General features: G+C 33.4%; 1 protein-coding gene across 2 annotated transcripts; it reads left to right on the top strand.

The window, feature by feature from the left end:
* Positions 1-8,595: 8,595 nt before the first annotated feature.
* On the top strand, positions 8,596-12,394 carry LOC107877105 (cation/H(+) antiporter 24-like). 2 transcript variants are annotated; one of them, XM_016723854.2, is made up of 3 exons: positions 8,596-8,940; positions 9,105-10,109; positions 10,993-12,394. In XM_016723854.2, exons 1-3 carry the CDS (start codon positions 8,695-8,697, stop codon positions 12,142-12,144), a joined length of 2,403 nt encoding a protein of 800 aa, XP_016579340.1. In that variant the 5' UTR covers positions 8,596-8,694; the 3' UTR covers positions 12,145-12,394. The 2 variants fall into 2 exon arrangements, with proteins under 2 accessions (XP_016579340.1, XP_016579341.1); XM_016723855.2 differs by having other exon boundaries at positions 8,804-8,940; positions 9,121-10,109.
* Positions 12,395-20,188: the final 7,794 nt, after the last annotated feature.

Genomic DNA, 20,188 nt, shown 5'->3' with positions numbered 1-20,188 from the left:
TCATAAAACTCACTATTCCTATGAATCATGGGCCCAATATACTTGAAAATCTCCCTCTTCTGAATGGACAAAAAAATATAGATTCACTGCCAAGTTAGCCTCCTGCGACAAATAACTAAAGTTATATTCCAATTACTCTATCTTGGTCCTGCTCAACGAAAATCCTTTAGACTCAAGGTCCTATCTCTAAATCTTCAACTTATCATTAAATCTTCCTCAAATTTCATCAATCAGTATTATATTAGCAGTAAATAATATACACTAAGACACCTCCCATTAAATACACCATGTGAAAACATCTATCACCAAGGCAAAAAAAAGGCCTAAAAGTCGATCCCTAGTGCAACCCTATCAAAATAGAAAAGTTATTTGAATATCCTCCTACCATCCTTACATGTGTTTTAGAATCATCATACACATCTTGAATCGATCTAGTGTACATGAAGAGCACCCTTCTAGCCTCCAAGCATCACAAGACTTAACCCCCTAGTTTGCTAACTTTGCAAATTGGGCAAGTGATTTCATCCCAGATGACATGTCATTTTAGTAGTAAAAATTATTTTTGCATGAGGTACAAATATTATTTTGGGATGAGCCACACTTTTTTAGGTATGTGTAGATGGTGTGATTCAGAGGTGTATTCACAAAATTGAGATGAAGAGTATTCTGGAGGCTTGCCATTTATCAATAGTTGGGGGGTGACCATTGAGGTACTCTTACAGTCCACAAGATTCTACAATGCAGTTATTACTAGCCAAAAATTTACAAATATGCACATGACTATGCTCAGTCCTGTGACCAATGCCAAAGGCAGGGAAATATCTCACGGAAGCATTATCTCCCTATGAAACCTATTCTTGAGCTTGAGTTGTATAATGTGTGGGGAATTGATTTCATGGGGACATTTATAACTTCACATAGTATGAAGTAATCTTGTTGGTAGTTGACTATGAGTCTAAGTGGGTTGAAGTAGTTTTATTTCCCAGTAATAAAGATAAAAGTGTCACAGTATTTTTAAAGAAAAATATTTTCTCTCATATTGGTACTCCATTAGATATTATTAGTGATGGTGGTACCATTTTTCAATCGTATGTTTAAAGACATACTTAAGAAATATAGTGTGAAACATAAGGTGGTGATACCATCCATCTACAAACAAGTGGGCAAGATGAGGTCTCCAATTTTGAGATAAATCCATTTTATCAAAGACTGTGAATATAAATTGGATTGATTGGTCGAGAAAGTTAGATGATGCACCTTAGGCCTATAGGACAGCTTATAAAACACCCATAGGTGACTCACCTTATTAGCATGTGTAGTGAAAGGCATGCTACTTGTCGGTTGAACTTGAGCATAAGGCACTATGGGTGTTGAAGAAGCTAAATTTTGAGTGGAGTGATGCTACAAACTTGAGATTAGATAACATGAATTAGTTAGATGAGTTCTGCCTCCATGCTTATGAAAGCTTAGCCTTGTATTAGAGAAGATGAAATTGTACCATGATAAGCAGATTGAGAAATAGGTATTCCAACTCGATGATATAGTCTTGTTTTATAATCTAAGACTTCATTTGTTTCCTGGCAAGTTAAAGTCTAGGTTTCTAGACTATTCATGGGAGTTAGGGTATTCCTGCATGGAGCCATTAAGTTGAATAGCCAAAGGAGTTAAGTCATGATGTGACATTAAATCAGGCGCTTCTTACGAGCAACCTATAGGTTTTTTGGTGAAGTTTGAGTACCCAACATGGCCATGTCATGCCGTAATGTTAAATCAAGAACTTCTTGGGAGGCAACCAAAGGTTTTAATATTCTTTTTTTTTTATTTTATAGGTTATAAAACATTGAGAACAACCTAAACAAGGTAAAAATTGTAAAATTTTAGAAAAAAATCCAGGTAAGTAGACCTATGACTCAACCTACAGGGTTGTAGGTCCATCCCATAATATGTAAGTTGAGTCATGGTAATCACATGGAAATTTTGGGTCTCTAAACTTCAACCTATGGCCCATAGGTTGGGTCATAGGAATAAGAGTAAAAAAGGGTTAAAGAACTATACTTATGAGACCTACCTACTAGCCCATATGTACAACCTATGGCCTGTAAGTTAGCCTATAGGTAGGGTCTAAAATAGTGGGCCAAAATTTGTAAAACTATGAATTAGGTCCACACGCCTAGACCCGAATCGGCTTCCTAATGCATTTATAACCCAAAATTTAACATTTTTAGTCTATTTACACAATAGTTACAACTTCCCACTCAAATTCAAACTCTTTCGCTCCCATTCAAAAGTTTAAAAGGCAAACCTTACTCCACATCACCCTACCTGCATGTACTATACTTATATTTTTGGGCTAAATCACTTGATCAACTTCTATTTCTATAATCTTCACTTGAGGTAAGGTTTTTCATAATCTTAATCTAATTAATAACTAGTTTTTGATTGAAATACCCTGTGCATGCACTTAAAAGTAGAATAGAAATTGATTAACTTAATTAATGTTTAAAATACCTATGGAAATTGAATTGATGCATGTTATAGTGAACGAAATTGGTCTAAAAATTTAAAATTTATCTAATTTAGGATGGGAATTTTGGGAAGAATTTGAAGAAACCTCAGGAGATACCTACGATGCTATTTATGGCCAAGTAGGTACTACCTATGGCTTGTAGGTAGGGACCTAGGCATCCCCTTCTCAATTTTCTTCTTATTTTCTATTCCAGTATTATAGTTCAAACACTAACAACTCTTTTTAAAGGTACTATGGCACCCAAGGTTACACCAAAGAAGGGTGTCTAGTCTAGGCTGAGAGATGAGTCTCCCAAATAGAGTAGATGCATGGAGGAGTACCCCATTAACAACATGACCTTGGCTTCACAAAAGACTAGGGGAAAAAATTAGAGATAGGAAGCAGCAAAGGCTACTATTTAGCTAGGCACTCAGCCCATACCACTATTTAAACTATAAGAGTGAAGATTTCCTCGATACAACTATTTAAATTGGAATTGTAAGTCAGTATTTGAATTTAAAGTTTAAAGTGACCAAGTGTGAACAAGTTTAAGTTAGATTAAGGTGATTAGGAGCTAGAAATGGAATGAAATATAGAGGTTCTTGCTTAACTTAATTAAGCTAGTAGGTGAGTCACCTACTTGGTTATATGACCCAAGTTAATGGACCAAGTCCATTAATTAGATTTGGGCCTTTATTAGTATACTATTTCAGCCGAAATTAAGTAAAAGAAGAAGGAAAATGGATAAAAGGCCCAATGCTTAAATCTGCCAAGGTCCAAATATAATTGAGGCCAACTAATAAATTAAGCCAGTAGGTGCATGACCTACTTTGATATCTAGAGCTACTTGAACTCCTTAAGTATGTGCATTACCTACTTAGACCAATTTGATTAAATTTGTGGTCCAAAATCAGTTAAGTGGATGGCCAAAATTAGGGACTTTATAAGGCCACATTATTGTTCATTTTCCCTTATTCTTAAGTCACAAAAAAAGGTTACTTCACATATTCTCTCTACTTTCTTTTAAACAACAAGGAGCAGCCCTACTTTCCTTTCTAGGGTTCTTGAAGAAGCCCTAACCTTTACAAGCCAAGGTAAGTGAAAACACTAATGGTTTATCTTAATTATCTCAAAAAAAGATTAGAAAAACATGATATAAGTGATTAATTGTTAATTCATGGAAGAATATGGAACAAGCTACTTGTTCACTTTTTCTTTGTTATTAAGAGATTTCTTTTCTTCTTTGGTTTAAAGTGTGAAGAAAAGTGAAAGTTAAAGTTCTTGAGGAGTCCAAATTGAAATAATAAGTTGTAGAATTAAGGTAAGGTTACTTCCCATTTTGTTCTCCTTATGTATGAATTTAAGAAAGAATTATGGATGTGTTGTTATTTAGAACTCAAGGGATGATGAGTTCAATAATTGATTGCTACAATAAAAGGGATTTGGGACTTTTTTAGTGGATTGTTTTGTATGTATATGTTATGGGCTGCCAGTTAGATGTTGTAGAAAGGTGTGACTAGTTTGAATTGAAATATAAAAGAAAGGTATGGCAGTACACCACCGAACTAATTATTGCATGTATTTATTGCCCAATCTATTTTCTATATTGTTTAGAGGATGTAATAAAGTTGAGGTTGGTTTGGTGAATCTTATAAGAACATGTATGGTATGTGGGTGTAATTGGAGGAGAAAAGGGTTAAAATAATACCCTTGATTGGACATTTGTTCCATCAAGTAAGCTTCCAAGCTTATCCTATAACAAGTGATACATAATAGCAGCGCATTACATTCCATGTAGCCAATGACCTTGTTCCCACTCTTTAATGTGTTAAAACACCTAAATATATGCTTATTATTTAACCTGCACATCTATTTTCACTAGAAAATTTGAGAAGTTCTTTGCTTACTCAAATAAGACCAATGTGTATTTTTAGCTCCTAAACACTTCATTTGTGTTCCAAAAACTCCCTGCCTTATTATTATTACATTAAGTGCCCATTTACATGTCTCTTATTGGTAGATTATTGTTTCAAGGTACCATAATGTTATGACCACCAAAGTAACAATCTCAAAGGCTAAATAAACTAAGTAACATAAATTTGTAAAATAAGTGGCAGCTCAGCGGAATAAGCCTAGAATGGGCCGATCTCGATACCATTATATACGGGTGGCAGCTCAGGGGCATAAGCCTAGCATGGGCCGATCCCAATGTTTTTATGTTGGTGGTAGCTCAAGGGCGTAAGCCTAGCATGGGTCAATCCCAATTTATCTATTTACCACTGATCAACTGGTTATTTGTATTATATGGCTTACAAAGATTATTAAGTAAGAAAGGTAAAAAAAATAAAGAAAAAAATATAATGTACGTCATGCCACAAGTATATATAAAGGTGGTCTACTAGTACTACTTATACACTTGTATTTGATTTCTATTTAGATCTTGTATCATGTGTTGTTACCTTCAGCCTTGTGTATTCAGTACATATCTTCGTACTGATGTCCCTCACGGAGGACCTATATTTTATGTTGTAGGCACAGGTGCTTTAGCTAATACACTTCGCTAGTACAAGCACAGGCTATTCAATGACTATTGGTGAGCTTTATATTGATTTAGGGCTTTCTGAGTCTGTTCCATATATTTTGGTATTGTGCGTAGTCAAAAGTAGGGCGGGGGTTTGTCACGACCCTAACTGAATCTATGTATCTTTTAGAGAATTTGTAGACTAATATAAAGTTAAACATGGTAGTGTCTTATCTTTTAGACTTGGTGGCCCCAACGTCCAAGTGTTGTCTATATAATTTTGTGCTTGCCTACGTAGTTATTCTCATCGATACATAATATCATGTTTGTTAGAACCTTTGGTTGTCATAGTTACATGCATGATAAGTACAAGGTTATGGATTGGGTGTCTCTGGCCTTTACGGCTACGGGTGCCTCCCAAATAGGATTTAAGGCATAACACTTACATTCAAAATCATCTAAGTCTAAAAGAAGAGAGTCCTACCTATTTATAGTCCAAAAGGCCTTTATTACAATTTGAACCCAAAAGTGACCCTAAATGTAACTTGGGCCCAAAAGTGACCCAAGAAACAAAAACAATGTGAATGAGCACCCACATTCTCTCAAAACCCAAGATATCATCAAAATGTGGTGTTTATGAATGCTCATTTGGATTACATCATCAAGTATAGATTCTCCCGTGCTCCAAGCTATCATTCACGCATAATATTATTCTCATGTGATAAAAACTAAATAGTCATCCTAGCTTTGAAAGACATCAATCGAGGCCAACACATAAAAGATCCGATTATGGTCATATTGAGGGAAAGAGAGTATGCATAGAGAGGCCATTACGAGCATTCCATAAGGCAAAGCCGCGTGTAGAAGGTGGTTTGGGGGATGCTTGAAGAACCACGGCCTTGGAGCATTGAAGAGAACCTTTATTAAGGGTGTTTTAGGGATTTCACATGCCCAATTTACACTATATAGGAGCCCACAAGGGCGTTTTGGTCTTTTTGTCCATCAATTGTAATAAGACTATATATAGCTTTGTATTAGGGCTTTTAATCTTTAATTGTTTATTGATGTAAGACTTGAAATATTGTAACAAACTTTCTCTAGTGTGAGGAGTGTAACACCTTTAGTTGTAGGGCTTAGAATAGCCATCAAATCGAAATGAGGGAAACAAGTGTGGATATCACTTATTTTGCAATGTTGGCTTGATACGTTGGTGTTTAGAGGAGGTAAAGTCCCTCTTATGTCATCATAGGAGTTAGGTGTTTATTGTGTATAGTGTTAATGGTCCAAAAGTCCACTAAATTCTTGGGTTATTAAGAATATATCTTTACTTATCTCACTATATATCCCTTTTGTTTATGTTGTAATTGTTTATTTGTTGTTCTCGTACTCCAACCCGTGAAGTGTTGTTATTGTTACCACATTGTTGTTATTGTTATCTTGTTCATCATCTTATGTTGTACAATAGTTTGGGTTGGCTGATTTGGTGTATAAACACCCTGTACTCTTCTTCTTGTTGTGTTATTAGGAATTCGAGACTTGGTCTCCAAAAAGGCTCACAATTTTCTTTAAATTTGTATAGTATTTGGACTGATTTTGGTGTTTCCAGGTTTGTATTGTGTCATTGTGGGAGCTTAAAAAGGGCACTCCAAACATGTCTTGGAATCCTCCAGATAGTCAGGGCTTGGACTCCCTTATGTTGGCCTCAAAATATATGCTCAAAAGCATTAATGTCAATTTGGATTGCATCATGGAAAGAACACCTAGCATAGGTCGATCCAAATATTATGGGTGGTATCCCAAGGGTGAAAGAAAACCCTAGCATGGGTCGATCCAATTTTTGTATTTATGAGAATCGTATCCTAGAGATTAAAATGCCTAGCATAGGTGATACTATTTTACCACTGATCAGCTGGTCATTTGTATCATGCCTTATAATTTATAAAGCAAAGAATACTGAAGTAAAGTAAAGGATGTAACGTACATGATTCCACAAATACAAGAAAAGATGGTCTTTTATCCTTATCTATACATTGTTTACCTATGGTCGTTTTACGCCTTGCATGCGCAGTACATTCTTTTGTACTGATGTCCCTCAAAGGGAATATTGTGTTTCATGCTACAAGTATAGATACCCCAGTTAGTAGACTTCCTAAGTAGGATTATAGAACATCCAATGAGTATTGGTGAGCTCTAGGTTGATTCGGGGCTTTCTGAGACTGTTATATATGTTTTGGTATTGTATAGTAGTTAAGAGTAAGGTGGGGTTTTTTTTCGACCTTAACTAATTCTATGCACCCTCTAGAGGCTTTATAGACCAATGTAAAGTTAAGCATGGTAGCATCCTATTTTTTTGACGTTATGGCCCCAACGGCCAAGTCTTGCATAGATAGTTTCGGGCTTGCCGACGTGGTTTATTTTCATTGATGCATCGCATACATACTTAGCAGTACCTTTGATTATCATAGTTACATGCATGAGCTAAGGTTATGGGTTGGTGCTCTCGAGCCTTTATGGGTGCGGGTGTCTGTCCGCTCCAATAGGATTTGAGGTGTGACATGTCATGACCTAAAAAATTGGATCGCAATAAATCTACCACTATTATGTTTTTATCTTATCTAAAATATTTTTTCTCTATTCAATTTGATCTTCGTAGGACTATTTATGACAAAAAAAATAATATGAATATTTATTTTCACTAAAAGATTTTACGCTTTTATACAAATAGTGGCTTAAGCTTAAATTTTGATATTAAATTATTTTAAGTGATATGAAGGGGAGCCTTAGAGAACTGGTAAAGTTGTTGTCATGTCATCAGGAGGTCGCAGGTTCAAGCCTTGGAAACAGCATCTGGCAGAAATGCAAGGTAAGGCTACGTACATTGTACCCTTGAGGTGGGGCCCTTCCTCGGACCCTGCGCAACGCGAGCACTTTACTGCGCTGGGCTATCCTACACTATTATGACAAAGAATATTATATGAATATGTATTTTTCTTAAATTTTTTCCTTCTTTATGCAAAGTGTGATTAAGTTAAAAATTTATATAACTTTTCTATTTAAAGAAAAATAAAAATTAAAAAATTGGTATGGTAATTATATAGCATTTTTAATATTGGAATATCAAAATAAATTTCAAATATTATACCATACCATACCATGCACACCCTTGGGTGTGAGCTTGAATACGACTTATTTATTGATTTAATTGTATCCCAAAATATTTTTGTTTCTCAAAAACTTGATCGAAGGGGTTTGGCATTGGAGAGATAAAAGTTGAGTGTTTGAAAAGTGGGACCCCGATAGGTCCAGTTGTCAAGTGAAGACATGTCTCATACAAGTATGAGTTTGCATGTGCGGCACATGGCAAAATTTCTCCCGGTATGTTATATGCAAGTAATCTTAGCTAAGTATTTGTTTGCTTTGTTTATGCATGTATCCGACATGAGGGAGGGAAAATTATTGTCTAATGGAGTTTTGGACCTAAATTGGCGTTCAATTAGCTCGTGAGTCATACGTAACAAACTTTCGTAAAATTAACGGTATAGAGATAAAAGTGAAAATGAAGTATATTTCCCCATTTAACGCATCTCCAATCCTTAGTACCTAGCTTGCTGGTACGATCATGTTGCATGGCTGGGAATAGGGATAGGGTTTTCTAAAAATGAATTGAATGAAGAAGGAGAGCATAATGTCAAACCTCAACCTCACCGAGGACCCTTACCTCCTCAGCAAAGGGCTTGTAATATGCCGGGCTATCCATCCTCCACACACTTTTGGTATTTTTTATGGAGAAAATCCATTACAATTCTCTTTCCCCCTTGTCTTGTTAGAGATCTCCACCATCATCGCCATCTCCCGTCTCATTCGTTATATTCTCAAGCCTCTCCGCCAGCCAAGAGTCATTTCTGAGATCCTCGTAAGTTTCGTAATATAATTTAACTAAATATCTTATTTTTCAGTTATTTTTTCACTCTTTTCGGTTTTCAAGTACTAATAGTGAGTACATCTTATTATTGTAAGTTATTCTTTTTTGTGTTCCTCGAATAAACTACGTATTTTCTTCTTCTTCTGAATCTCAAGGGTGGAATAATCGTAGGCCCATCTGTTTTGAGCCGAAGCAAGCGATTTCGCAACTTTATCTTCCCAGATACTGCTGACTACGCACTGAAAAATATTGGAATCATTGGCTTTATGTATTTCCTTTTCATATCTGGTGTAAAGACAGATTTGACCCATATAAGGAAAGTGGGGAAGAAACATTGGTACATAGCCACATGTGGGGTGTTCATTCCCATGTTATGTAGTCTATTTATTGGAATAGGTCTTCGAAAATCCTTGGAAAAAGAACTAGCCAAAGCTTCTTCCATGTTAGGAGTAACTTCGGAATTCGCAATCACAGCTTTCCCTGTTATCTATCTGATTATCAGAGAGCTTAATCTCCTTAGCTCCGAAATTGGAAGAATGGCATTATCCACTGCCATAATAAGTGATGTAATTGGACTCAATTTTGTTGTTGTATTTGAGGCAGCTAAACAAGGGGAGCATAAAACTATGGCTGCTTTATGGTTTGTCATTTATTCTTTTGTAATTGGCGTATCCATTTTTGGAGGCGTTAGACAGATTATGATATGGATAATTAGATCAACCCCAGAAGGGAAGTCAGTGGAGCAAATTTATGTTGTTTTCATACTCTTGGGAGTAATGCTTTCTGGTTTCTTATGTGATTTGGGTGGTATTGCAGTAGCTAATGGTCCGCTGTGGTTAGGCCTCGCCATTCCAGATGGGCCTCCATTAGGAGCTACTTTGGTGGAAAAGACAGAAACAATTGTCATGGATATTCTCATGCCATTTTCATTTGCATATGTTGGAATGTTCACTGACATTTCATCTATCTACGGTCATTGGACACATCTTCAACCGATATTTTTTATGGCTGTCACGGCTTATGTTGTTAAAATGGTTACTGTCCTCTTCACTTCCTATTTCTTGAATATGCCCTTCAGAGATTGTCTTGCTCTTAGCCTTGTCTTGAGCCTAAGAGGTGAAGTGGAGCTTTTGATGTTCATTCACTGGATGGATTTGAAGGTGCTCTTTCTTTTCTTTTTCTTTGAATAACCTAGCTAGGAGGTTAAGTTTTATGAAGGGGCGGCTTAGATATATTTGTGGCCTAAGGCGAAAATCAAACGGAGGCCTTAAATTTGTAAGAAAAAATAATTTTCTTTACTAACTCTATTTTAAAAACTATATGATCGATTTGTTCTAATTATTCTTTTTTAAGTAATAATATAGGTAATACATTTAATCTTTCTTGAGACATAATAATCTAGATATATGAACCTTCTAATAATTCCTTTTTTTATATAAAAGATTTATGTTTTCTATAAATAATATTTAATTTTTTTAAAAAATCTATAATATATTATTGTAAAAAATGAGGCCCCTCAAATTTGGGCGCCCAAGGCGGCCGCCTATTTCTTTATACGGTAGAGCCACCCCGGGTTTTATGCATTGATAGTTTAAAGAATCATTATGCTATTAGTGCTCCTAATTGAAAAAGGTTTACTGTCCTGGTTTAAATTTATCCAACACTCTTTCTATTTTAATCTATCTCACAAAAGTTACTACATTTTTTTACTCTTAGTATCAATTTATCTTTATACTCGTCATTTTATCCATACTAAAATAATTTATAATCATATATCTATAGCTTGTTTTAAGCCATGGTTTCAAAATTCTTTCTTTCATTCTTAAACTATTTATCAGTCAAACACCTTCACATAAATTGTAACAGAGTGAGTAATATAGTCTTATTCTATTTTCTGATCAGATTGCATATGAAAAATTACGTGTTATTGTTGGCAAACATTACCTAATAGCATAACTATTTACACGTTAGTGCACAAAACACCAACTCTAAATCTACTTGCTCCGTTCAACTTGGTATTTCTTCTGTCTTCGTTTTATGCAGATGATAACGAGACCATATTTCACAATGCTAGTGCTAATGACAATAGGAGTGACAGCTATAGTCACTCCATTGATCAGTGTAGTTTATGATCCAACAAGGCCTTATATGATTAACACAAGAAGGAACATTCAACATACCGCTTCAAACACGGAGTTACACATTATAGCTTGTATACATGACGAGGAAAATGTGCCTGGAATTATAAATATTCTATTCGAGATCTCAAATCCAACTGTACATAGCCCTTTCTTGGTTCATGCCTTGCACCTAATAGAACTTGTTGGCCGTGCTGCCCCTGTTTTTATTGATCACCAGGAATCGGAGAGCACGAACCAAAATCCAATCCATAATGCGTTGAAGCTTTTCGGTGGAGAAAATATCAAGATTCATTCATATACATCATATTCTCCTAAGAAGAGCATGTATCAAGACATTTGCAAGTTGGCACTAGAGAAGAGGGCTTCTCTTATTATACTTCCCTTTTATAAAGATCAAACGAGCACTCAAGTACTGGCAAGGCAAGGAGTTAAATTAGTGAACTCTAATGTGTTAAACCATGCTCCTTGCTCAGTTGGGATTCTCGTTGACCGGGGTGCTTCCCCTACAAGTCATAATGTAGGTGTGTCAATGAGACGGTCGTCAATTCACCGTTTTGCCCTACTTTTTATGGGAGGATCAGATGCTAGGGAGGCACTTTCTTATGCTGATAGGATGGCTGCAAATCCAGATGTATCGCTTACTGCTATTCGTTTCCTTTCGCATAATGGTGAAGGGGATAATGAGATGGAGAAGAAATTAGATGATGGTCTGGTGACATGGTTTTGGGTGAAGAATGAGGGAAATGACAAAGTTATGTATAAGGAAGTTGTGGTGAAGAATGGGGAGGATACTATAGCAGCACTTCACACAATGAAGAATGATCAATTCTTTGATCTTTGGATACTTGGGAGGAACCAAGGGATAAATCCGGTGCTATTGCAGGGATTAACAGATTGGAGTGGTGAAAATGAACTAGGAGTTATAGGAGACTTTCTTGTGTCAATGAACTCAGGTACCACGGCTTCTGTTTTAGTGGTACAGCAGCAGGTTTTGAGAGGCCAAGAGAGGACTTCTCTTGGTTTTCTAGAAAAAATTGCAAGTTGTAGATTGTAGAGACCTCATATTTAGGTTTTAGGAACAGTAATGAAGTGTAGCTTTTATAATATATATGTATATATATATATATAGATATATATGTATATGTATATATATATATATATATATATATGTATAAGTATATATATATATATATAGTCGAAGGCCCGTGCCAGAATGGGCCCAATATATGTTATTTTTTAGTCTCAATTTATGTAACACAAATATAATTTAGATAATCCATTATATTTTTAAGATGCTTTAGTTATTTTAAGTTGTTAACTATCGTAATTTATAAATTTTTACTTAATTTTCAGATAATACATGTTACTCTCGTTGTACAAACTTTTATGACATTGATAATCAATTATATTGTTAAAATAATTTAATTTTTTTATTATTGAGATTTATAACACCTCGTCTCTATTCTTATTTAAGTGGCACTGATATAATTTTGAGAGTCAACCAAATACTTTACAAACTTAAAAAAATTTAAGTTATTAATTATTATGATTTATTTACTTTTTTTTTATTTCTTTTGAAATATATAACAGATTAATTTTTTTAAAGATATTTTAAGCTATTAACTATTGTAATTATAGTACTTCTTATGTAATTTTCAAATAGTACATGTTACTCTCCTTTTTCAACTTTTGTGCCATTTATAGTCAATTATATTTTTAGTTATTTCAATTTATGTGGCACTGATATAATTTCGAGAGTCAGCCAAATATTTTAGATCATTTAAACTTTTTAAGTTGTTAATTATTGTGATCTATACTATTTTTTAATATATAACAGATTAATTTTTTTTAGATATTTTAAATAGTTAAGGATTATAATTTATAATACTTGTTATGTACTTTTCAAATAATATATATTAATATCCTTGTCCAAAATTTTGTGGCGTTGATAGTAAATTATATTTTAAAAATAATTTAAGTTTTTGAATTACTGTGATTTATAATACTCTTTGTTCTATTTTGATTTAAATGATACTGATATAATTTCAAGAGTCAGCTAAATATTTATTTCTTTTAAATTTTTTAAGTTATTAATTATTATGATTTATAGGAATTTTTTCGTACTTTTGTTGAAATATATACCAGATAAACAAAATAAGACAAACAAATTTAAATTGATGAAAAAAATGACAGCAAGGGAAAGGACCAATGAAGTTGTGCCAAAACAGACAGATTGACCTTTAAATTTTTAAAGTTGTTAATTATTGTGATTTGTAGTAATTTTTGAAAATATATAACAGACTAATTTTTTTTAGATATTTTAAACCGCTAACTATTGTAATTTACAATATGTTTGATGTAATTTTTAAATTATATATGTTGCTTTTCTTATTAAAAATTTTGTATCATTGATAGTCAATTATATTTTTTAAATAATTTAAATTTTAAATTATTGTGATTTATAATATTTTTTCTTCTATTTCTATTTAAATGACACAATGTCTAGATGACTGTAATAATTAATTATAGGTGATATAGTAAAATCATTACTAAAGCAGTGAAGCAGATATGTCTTAAATGACTTATAATAACTAATTAAAAATTTTATAACAAAATTATTATAGAAAATACCTATGAAAAAAATTAAGTGAATCACATATAAGACATCAAGTTAATTTAATATTTAATATTATTAATTTTTGAATACTTAAATGACTTTATAATAATTTTGAATACTTAGATGACTTAAAATAATTAATTAGGGATGATATAATAAAATTAAAGTTGAATCACCTAAAGCAGACATATCATAAATATATATTTTATTTTTTATTAAATATTAATAATTTTTTAAATTTAAATAACATATAATAATTAATTAAAAGTGATATAGTAAAATCACAGAGCAAGCTGAATTAATCGGCAAGGATGGCGACAGAAAGCTCCTCTCAAGTGCCTTTTATACATAAGTAAAATATAAATATAATTAATAAAAATTTTCTAATACGTAAATGACTTATAATAGTTAATTAGGGATGATATAGTAAAATCACAATTGAAACAGCTGAAGTAGGCAGCAGACGCGTCAACCTGCTATCTGCTTATTCCCTCTTATTATTAGTAGTAAATATATGTATATATATATATATATATATTAGTTTAGGTGTACGCGCTCTGCGCGTGTACCTCAATTTAATGAGTTTAATTTTATGAATAGTTAGATATAAAAAGCATGATTGTTATCACATAATTATTAATGATTTGATTATTGGTACAGGTAGTAATAAAAATAAGCAAGAAAATGCTAGCCTAACTATCTAACAAACCTTTTATCCTAATTTGAGTCTTCCATAATCTCCTGTCAAAGTTTATATGTTCGATAAACTGAAATTGCATGATATCCATTTCGTACAGCATAATCAATCTAACCACCATTCTATCGAACGTATAATTTATATATAATATTTAAAACTATTAATGAAAAGAAATAAAGAGAAAGACGGTGATGATGATGAATGCAAGAAGACGACTTGAATTAAAATCAAAATAAGAATAAATATAGAAGTGGTAGAAGAAGACGAAGAAAATTAGAAAAGTTATTCATTAAATCTTGATCCAAAATATGAAATACAAGTGTAAATTTTTCTATAACGTAAAATTTTGATTGATTTTTATCCCGTTTTGGGGATCGGTCTTTCATCAGACTCTACATGCACACGGACAAGTGAAGAGCTACCTTATTTTGCATTCAAACATATGATTAAAAAAAAACTAAAAATATTTCTGCAATAAATAAAAACTTCATTAAGAATAAAAGTAGTACGATTAAAACTATGACCGACATATTGCTTTTAGACTTCCAATAAAAGTTATGACATTATAAAAAAAATAATTCATAAATTAAAAAGAATTTAACCTTTTATCATAATGTGTGACCTCCCTATACCCTCATATTCGATACACCCGTATAAAAAAAGAAGCACAAATTTTTGAAAATAAATATATCACGGACATGAAACAATATTAGAAAAAGCTGCGACATTATGAAAAATTTAATTCATAAATTAAAAAAAACTAATATTTTACCTTAATTTGTGACCTCTGTACCACATTTAATGCATCTCCATGTATAAAAAAAAAATCACAAATCCTACCTTAAATATAACAAAACTATTGGATATATAACAAATAAAAACATAGATAATAATAATTTGTAATTCTCTATGAGAAAATTATAGAAGTTAAGAAAGAAGTAACAAAAATATGAAGAAGAGGAAGAAGCACTAAGAAAAAACAAGAAGTTTTATTTCTTCTAAATAAATATAGAATTTGAATCTATTATTTGGTCCTAAATTATTATAATAGTATTTTAGTTATTCAAGAAATTGGTTTGATCCTAAATATTACCATAGTACTTTAGTAATACAAGAAATTTTGGACATAATCGATAGTCTAATTTTTGTGTCCTTAATATTGGCACATAGAAATATTATTATATTTGGTTCTAAATGTTATTATTATACAAAGAATTTTGGAGTTGATTTATCATATTTTCTTGAAAAAAAACTATCATATATTTCCTTTTTCTCTCACTATTTTAGGAAAATAAATGTGAGTTACCATAGAATTTCTTTTCCTTGAAGGAACTTTATACTAATATTATTTTTTATTCAAGAAAATAATTAACTAATATTTTAAAAATTATAAAAAGATAATTTTATCTATTGCGCACTGTTTTAATGAAGGGCAAAAAGTTCGAATCACTTTTCTTAAGGTCTTCACACTTTTAATATATTGCAGATATAGATATAGATTATAGATATATATTGATACGAGATAGCCACCAACACACGATAATAGGATGGAAACTAAGCTATGGCAGTAACACCAAACCGAGAATACAAGAAACAAACACAACAAATGCGATAAAGTAATATAGATAGTGAGACATACACTATTACAAGAAGTAGGAACTAAAAGATGTATGAAATCCTAGAACCCCTAAGGCTTACAATAGTAACAAAACACTCTTACGTAGACACAAGAGGGAATACACCACTCAAGCACCAACGTTTCTAGCCAAAATGCAGCACTAGTGATTCCAAACTAAGTGCTACCCTAGTTACGGGTTTCACACTCTCTCTCAAGAGATGAGTTCTTTCAATCATCCATCTTCAAAAACTAAGGAGTGAAAAATAACCTAAGTTATCTATTTATAGGCTAAACTATTACATAAGGAAAATGTCCAAAACACCCTTAATGAAAAGGGAACAAAGGGGCGGTCTTGGTGTGTCAGGATAGGGGTTGCCTTAGAGTGTTTTGGATCATTTAAAGCTCTCCAAAATACTTAAACACTTGTGCTCTCGGTTAGTCATCGTTCTACATCTCCAAGAAACCCTCCACACACGAAATTACTCTTTTGAGTGTCCATAGCGGGTCCCCCATGTATGCTCTTATGTCCTCGAGGTGATCAAAGTTTGAATCTTTAAGTATTGGCCTTCAATGATGTCATCAAAAGCTATGATGGTCATTTCGCTCGTATCATCGTCCCCTTCTTGAAAAGGATTTGACCTCAAATCCATACCTTACAAAACCAATGAAAAGGACAACAAGCACAATATCCTCATGGAATGAGGGTTAGGGTTAGTGCAATAAATAACATCATTATGCCTAGGCGGTACACACTAGAAATATAACCACAAATACTTTGTTTTAAACATAAAAAGATTAGTGCAAATGTCACAAAAAATGGCTATGATACACTTCAAGAGAACACTTAACCTTGTTTGAAATCCCTCTCATGTACAACTTGGGTCTATCAAGTGGGTTGCAAATCCATAAGAATGACTTTCCATCATAGGGAAGGATACGAACACTCACAATCAAATCTTTTTTGTCATCTTTACTAAACATCAAGTCGGATGTACAACAATCTCCACATCCTAATAGGTCACCGGGGTCAAATGGGTGCAGGAGCCAACGACCTAGGTCTTGGCTATACCCAATTTCCCTTATGGTGCAATCCCCAAAATTAGGCATACCCTCTATTTTACCATTAATAATATCATGAAAAAGAAGAGGGTAGAGAAATGTGTCACATAAGTTAACTCTAACGATGGTGTCCTTATACATGTATTCACTAGTTTCAAGTTCATCACCATTAATATGCTCATCATAGAAAAGACACAAAGAAGAAGTAGATGGAATCTCAAAGAAAATTTCACCTTCTCTTTCAAATGAGCAATCCACACATAGATACAAACAACCACGGGCAGCAAAGGGATCACAATCAAAACCACCTTCACAAGAACAAGCACAATTCGGGGTCCCTAAACATTCAAGCACATCAAGATCACCTTCACCCAATTGGCCATTCTCACAATTCTTATGAGAAAAAATAAGGCTTTCATCACAAAACATTCTCAAAGAATCATCACCAATCTCATGATTAACTCTATCAACATCTTTACTAAATTAAGGCACATCAAACACACCATATACATGCTCAAGTAGTGGATTACGTTCATGAGTAATTTGATCATTATACACACCCTCACTAGTTGTTAGCAACTCACACACCAATGTAGACTCACCTTGGTTTTCACAAAGGTCAACTAGTGTGTGAATAATCTTATCACTCGACAATAGGTCCCTATTCAAGTTATACATGCTAGCACTAGGTGGACACAAATCATTCTTACGAGAAGAATCAATTTTATCATCTATATGATCAACTAGTTCTTGTGTACCTACAACAAGAATTCGGTATTCATGCAACGTAGCAATACCAAGAGTATCACAAAAGAAAGATTCATACAATTCTCCTCTAAGCAAACCACCAACTACATCCACTTGGTTACTACTACCCACATCATAATATTCTACATTTGTAGGAGTGTAGGAGATAGAATTTTTACCTTGTATCTCACATGAGGTGCAACCTTCACTTTGGTATGTGCCTTGGCAGCCCACTTTTTCCTTTGGAAATGAGTGGTTGGAGTTCTTTTGACTTCCCATGCGACCCAACCATTCATTTATGGATGACAAATCCATATGTATCCTTTCATAGTTATGGTTGAGAGCTTCGATAGTTGACAAGATAGGATTAACAACATTTTTGACCATGGTACCTAAGAAAAGAAAACAACTCAAAACCAACCCACAATCTGGTAGTTGGTTACTAGCTTGTAAATTAGTACTAGAACGAACAAATGAAACTAAAGGAATAAGAAAAAGGAAACTAAGAAATCTGAAATTTTGAGCCTTAGGTCATTTTTTTAGGGTGGTGACATGACAACCTTGGATTGGGCATCGGTAGTTGTTGAAATTTGAAAAAAATAATTTCAACTTGAATTATTCAATCTCCAATTTGGAAGAATGGATTTTCGGCTATAGTAGGTCAAATAACACTTTGAATCCCTTTTTCAATTTGAGGGTCTTGTCTCCTTTCCTCTTTTGTCAACCTTGAAAAATACCCTTTCTCCTTTTTGGCAAAAAAGCTTTTTGAAAGACCTATTGTCTACTTTCTCCTTTTGTGTTGTCTTGAAAATGTATCCAAGACAAACAAAGACCACTCTTTATTTCACTTGATTCGTAGATCAAACAACCTCTTTTGAGGATTCTTCTTCAACACAACATGAAGAACAACACGAACATTCAAGAATAGAAGCCAAACCAAATGAGCTCCAAATTGAGTGATTTTTGTTTCTTTTATCTCACGTTGAAATACACAACAACAATAACATATTTTCAAACCCATATCTTAAACAATAACATCAATAACATATTTTTAATACACTAATTGTAACATCCCAAAAATCAAGTTCTGAGATGCCACACGGTGCTTAGGGTCACAAGTGACCCCAAGATAACCCTTTTCATCGGTATAACTCAAAAGCAACTAATTAACACACAATTTTGAGAGAATGATGCTGAAAATATCTCAATACAGAATCTATTCGATACAATATTGGAATTACAAGATGACAATTCTACGAACGTATATACATATACAAGAAAGAGACTGAATACATCAACCACTACTACTGTTTATGAAGCCTCTACTAGCATTCCCTGTACATAAACGGGTCATGACTCCTACCCATCCCACTCAATATGGCTGATAGAAGAAGGTACAGTGTCTCTGAACTAAAAAAACCAACAGAAGACCTTGAACTATAAAGACTCCTTTACCTGCTGACCAGATACTGCAACTGAATAGAATAGTAGATGAGGGTCAGCACAAAGAGATTGTACTGAGTATGTGGGGGTGCATGCAACACTTTAAATAACATCATCAATTTCATGAAAACATGCATACAGACAATGATGACTCACTTGGCTTGAGTTATATCAAATCATACTCTTCATAATAAATAGTTCAAATGGTAAAATCTCATAATCCATGTAAATCATCAAAAGTCATAAATTATGATAAATCATTATATATTATCATATCGTCAAAATTTATCATAGGTAATCATAATTCATCATAATATGTCAACTCTTTGACTTAAATCTCAGAGTGACTCGGTAAATCAAAAAATGTGACTTTTATGGATAGAGAAGTTTCGTATAACTGACAACCCTACGTGAGCTACGTGGAATACCAATGTTTGAAACCCCCATTGGCAGGAGCATCATACTCTTTGCTAGGGAGTACGACCTTAAAACTGCAATAATCACAATCGGGCTCTTTGGCCAATAATATCATAATCAAACAACCCTACGGTGGCACATAGGTTTGGGGAAATACCAAATTTCCCTCTCGGTGCTAAGTACTACTCCACGACAAGCTCAGAACACGTTAGGAAATCCACCATCATCATTACAAGGGTCTATCATAGAGACCAAAACAAATATCTCAATTTATAATTCACCAACAATTTGTGGATACCTAACCCCAACTTCGACTTAAAATATTTCAATCTTTTTCAACATCAACAAGGTATCAATTCATTGAACCATAACCGACTCGACATTTGGACAAGGATATGAAGACTCAATGCGTAATATTTTCAACAATTCAACTCATCAAAATCATCCAAAAAAAATACCAAAATTCATCTCAACATCTATATCAAAATCAATCTTTCTCA

Source organism: Capsicum annuum, unplaced genomic scaffold, assembly GCF_002878395.1.
Source record: "Capsicum annuum cultivar UCD-10X-F1 unplaced genomic scaffold, UCD10Xv1.1 ctg4835, whole genome shotgun sequence".
Classification (NCBI taxonomy): Eukaryota; Viridiplantae; Streptophyta; class Magnoliopsida; order Solanales; family Solanaceae; genus Capsicum; species Capsicum annuum.
The sequence above is the reverse complement of the archived record's forward strand: the minus strand, read 5'-3'. Positions and strand labels throughout refer to the sequence as shown.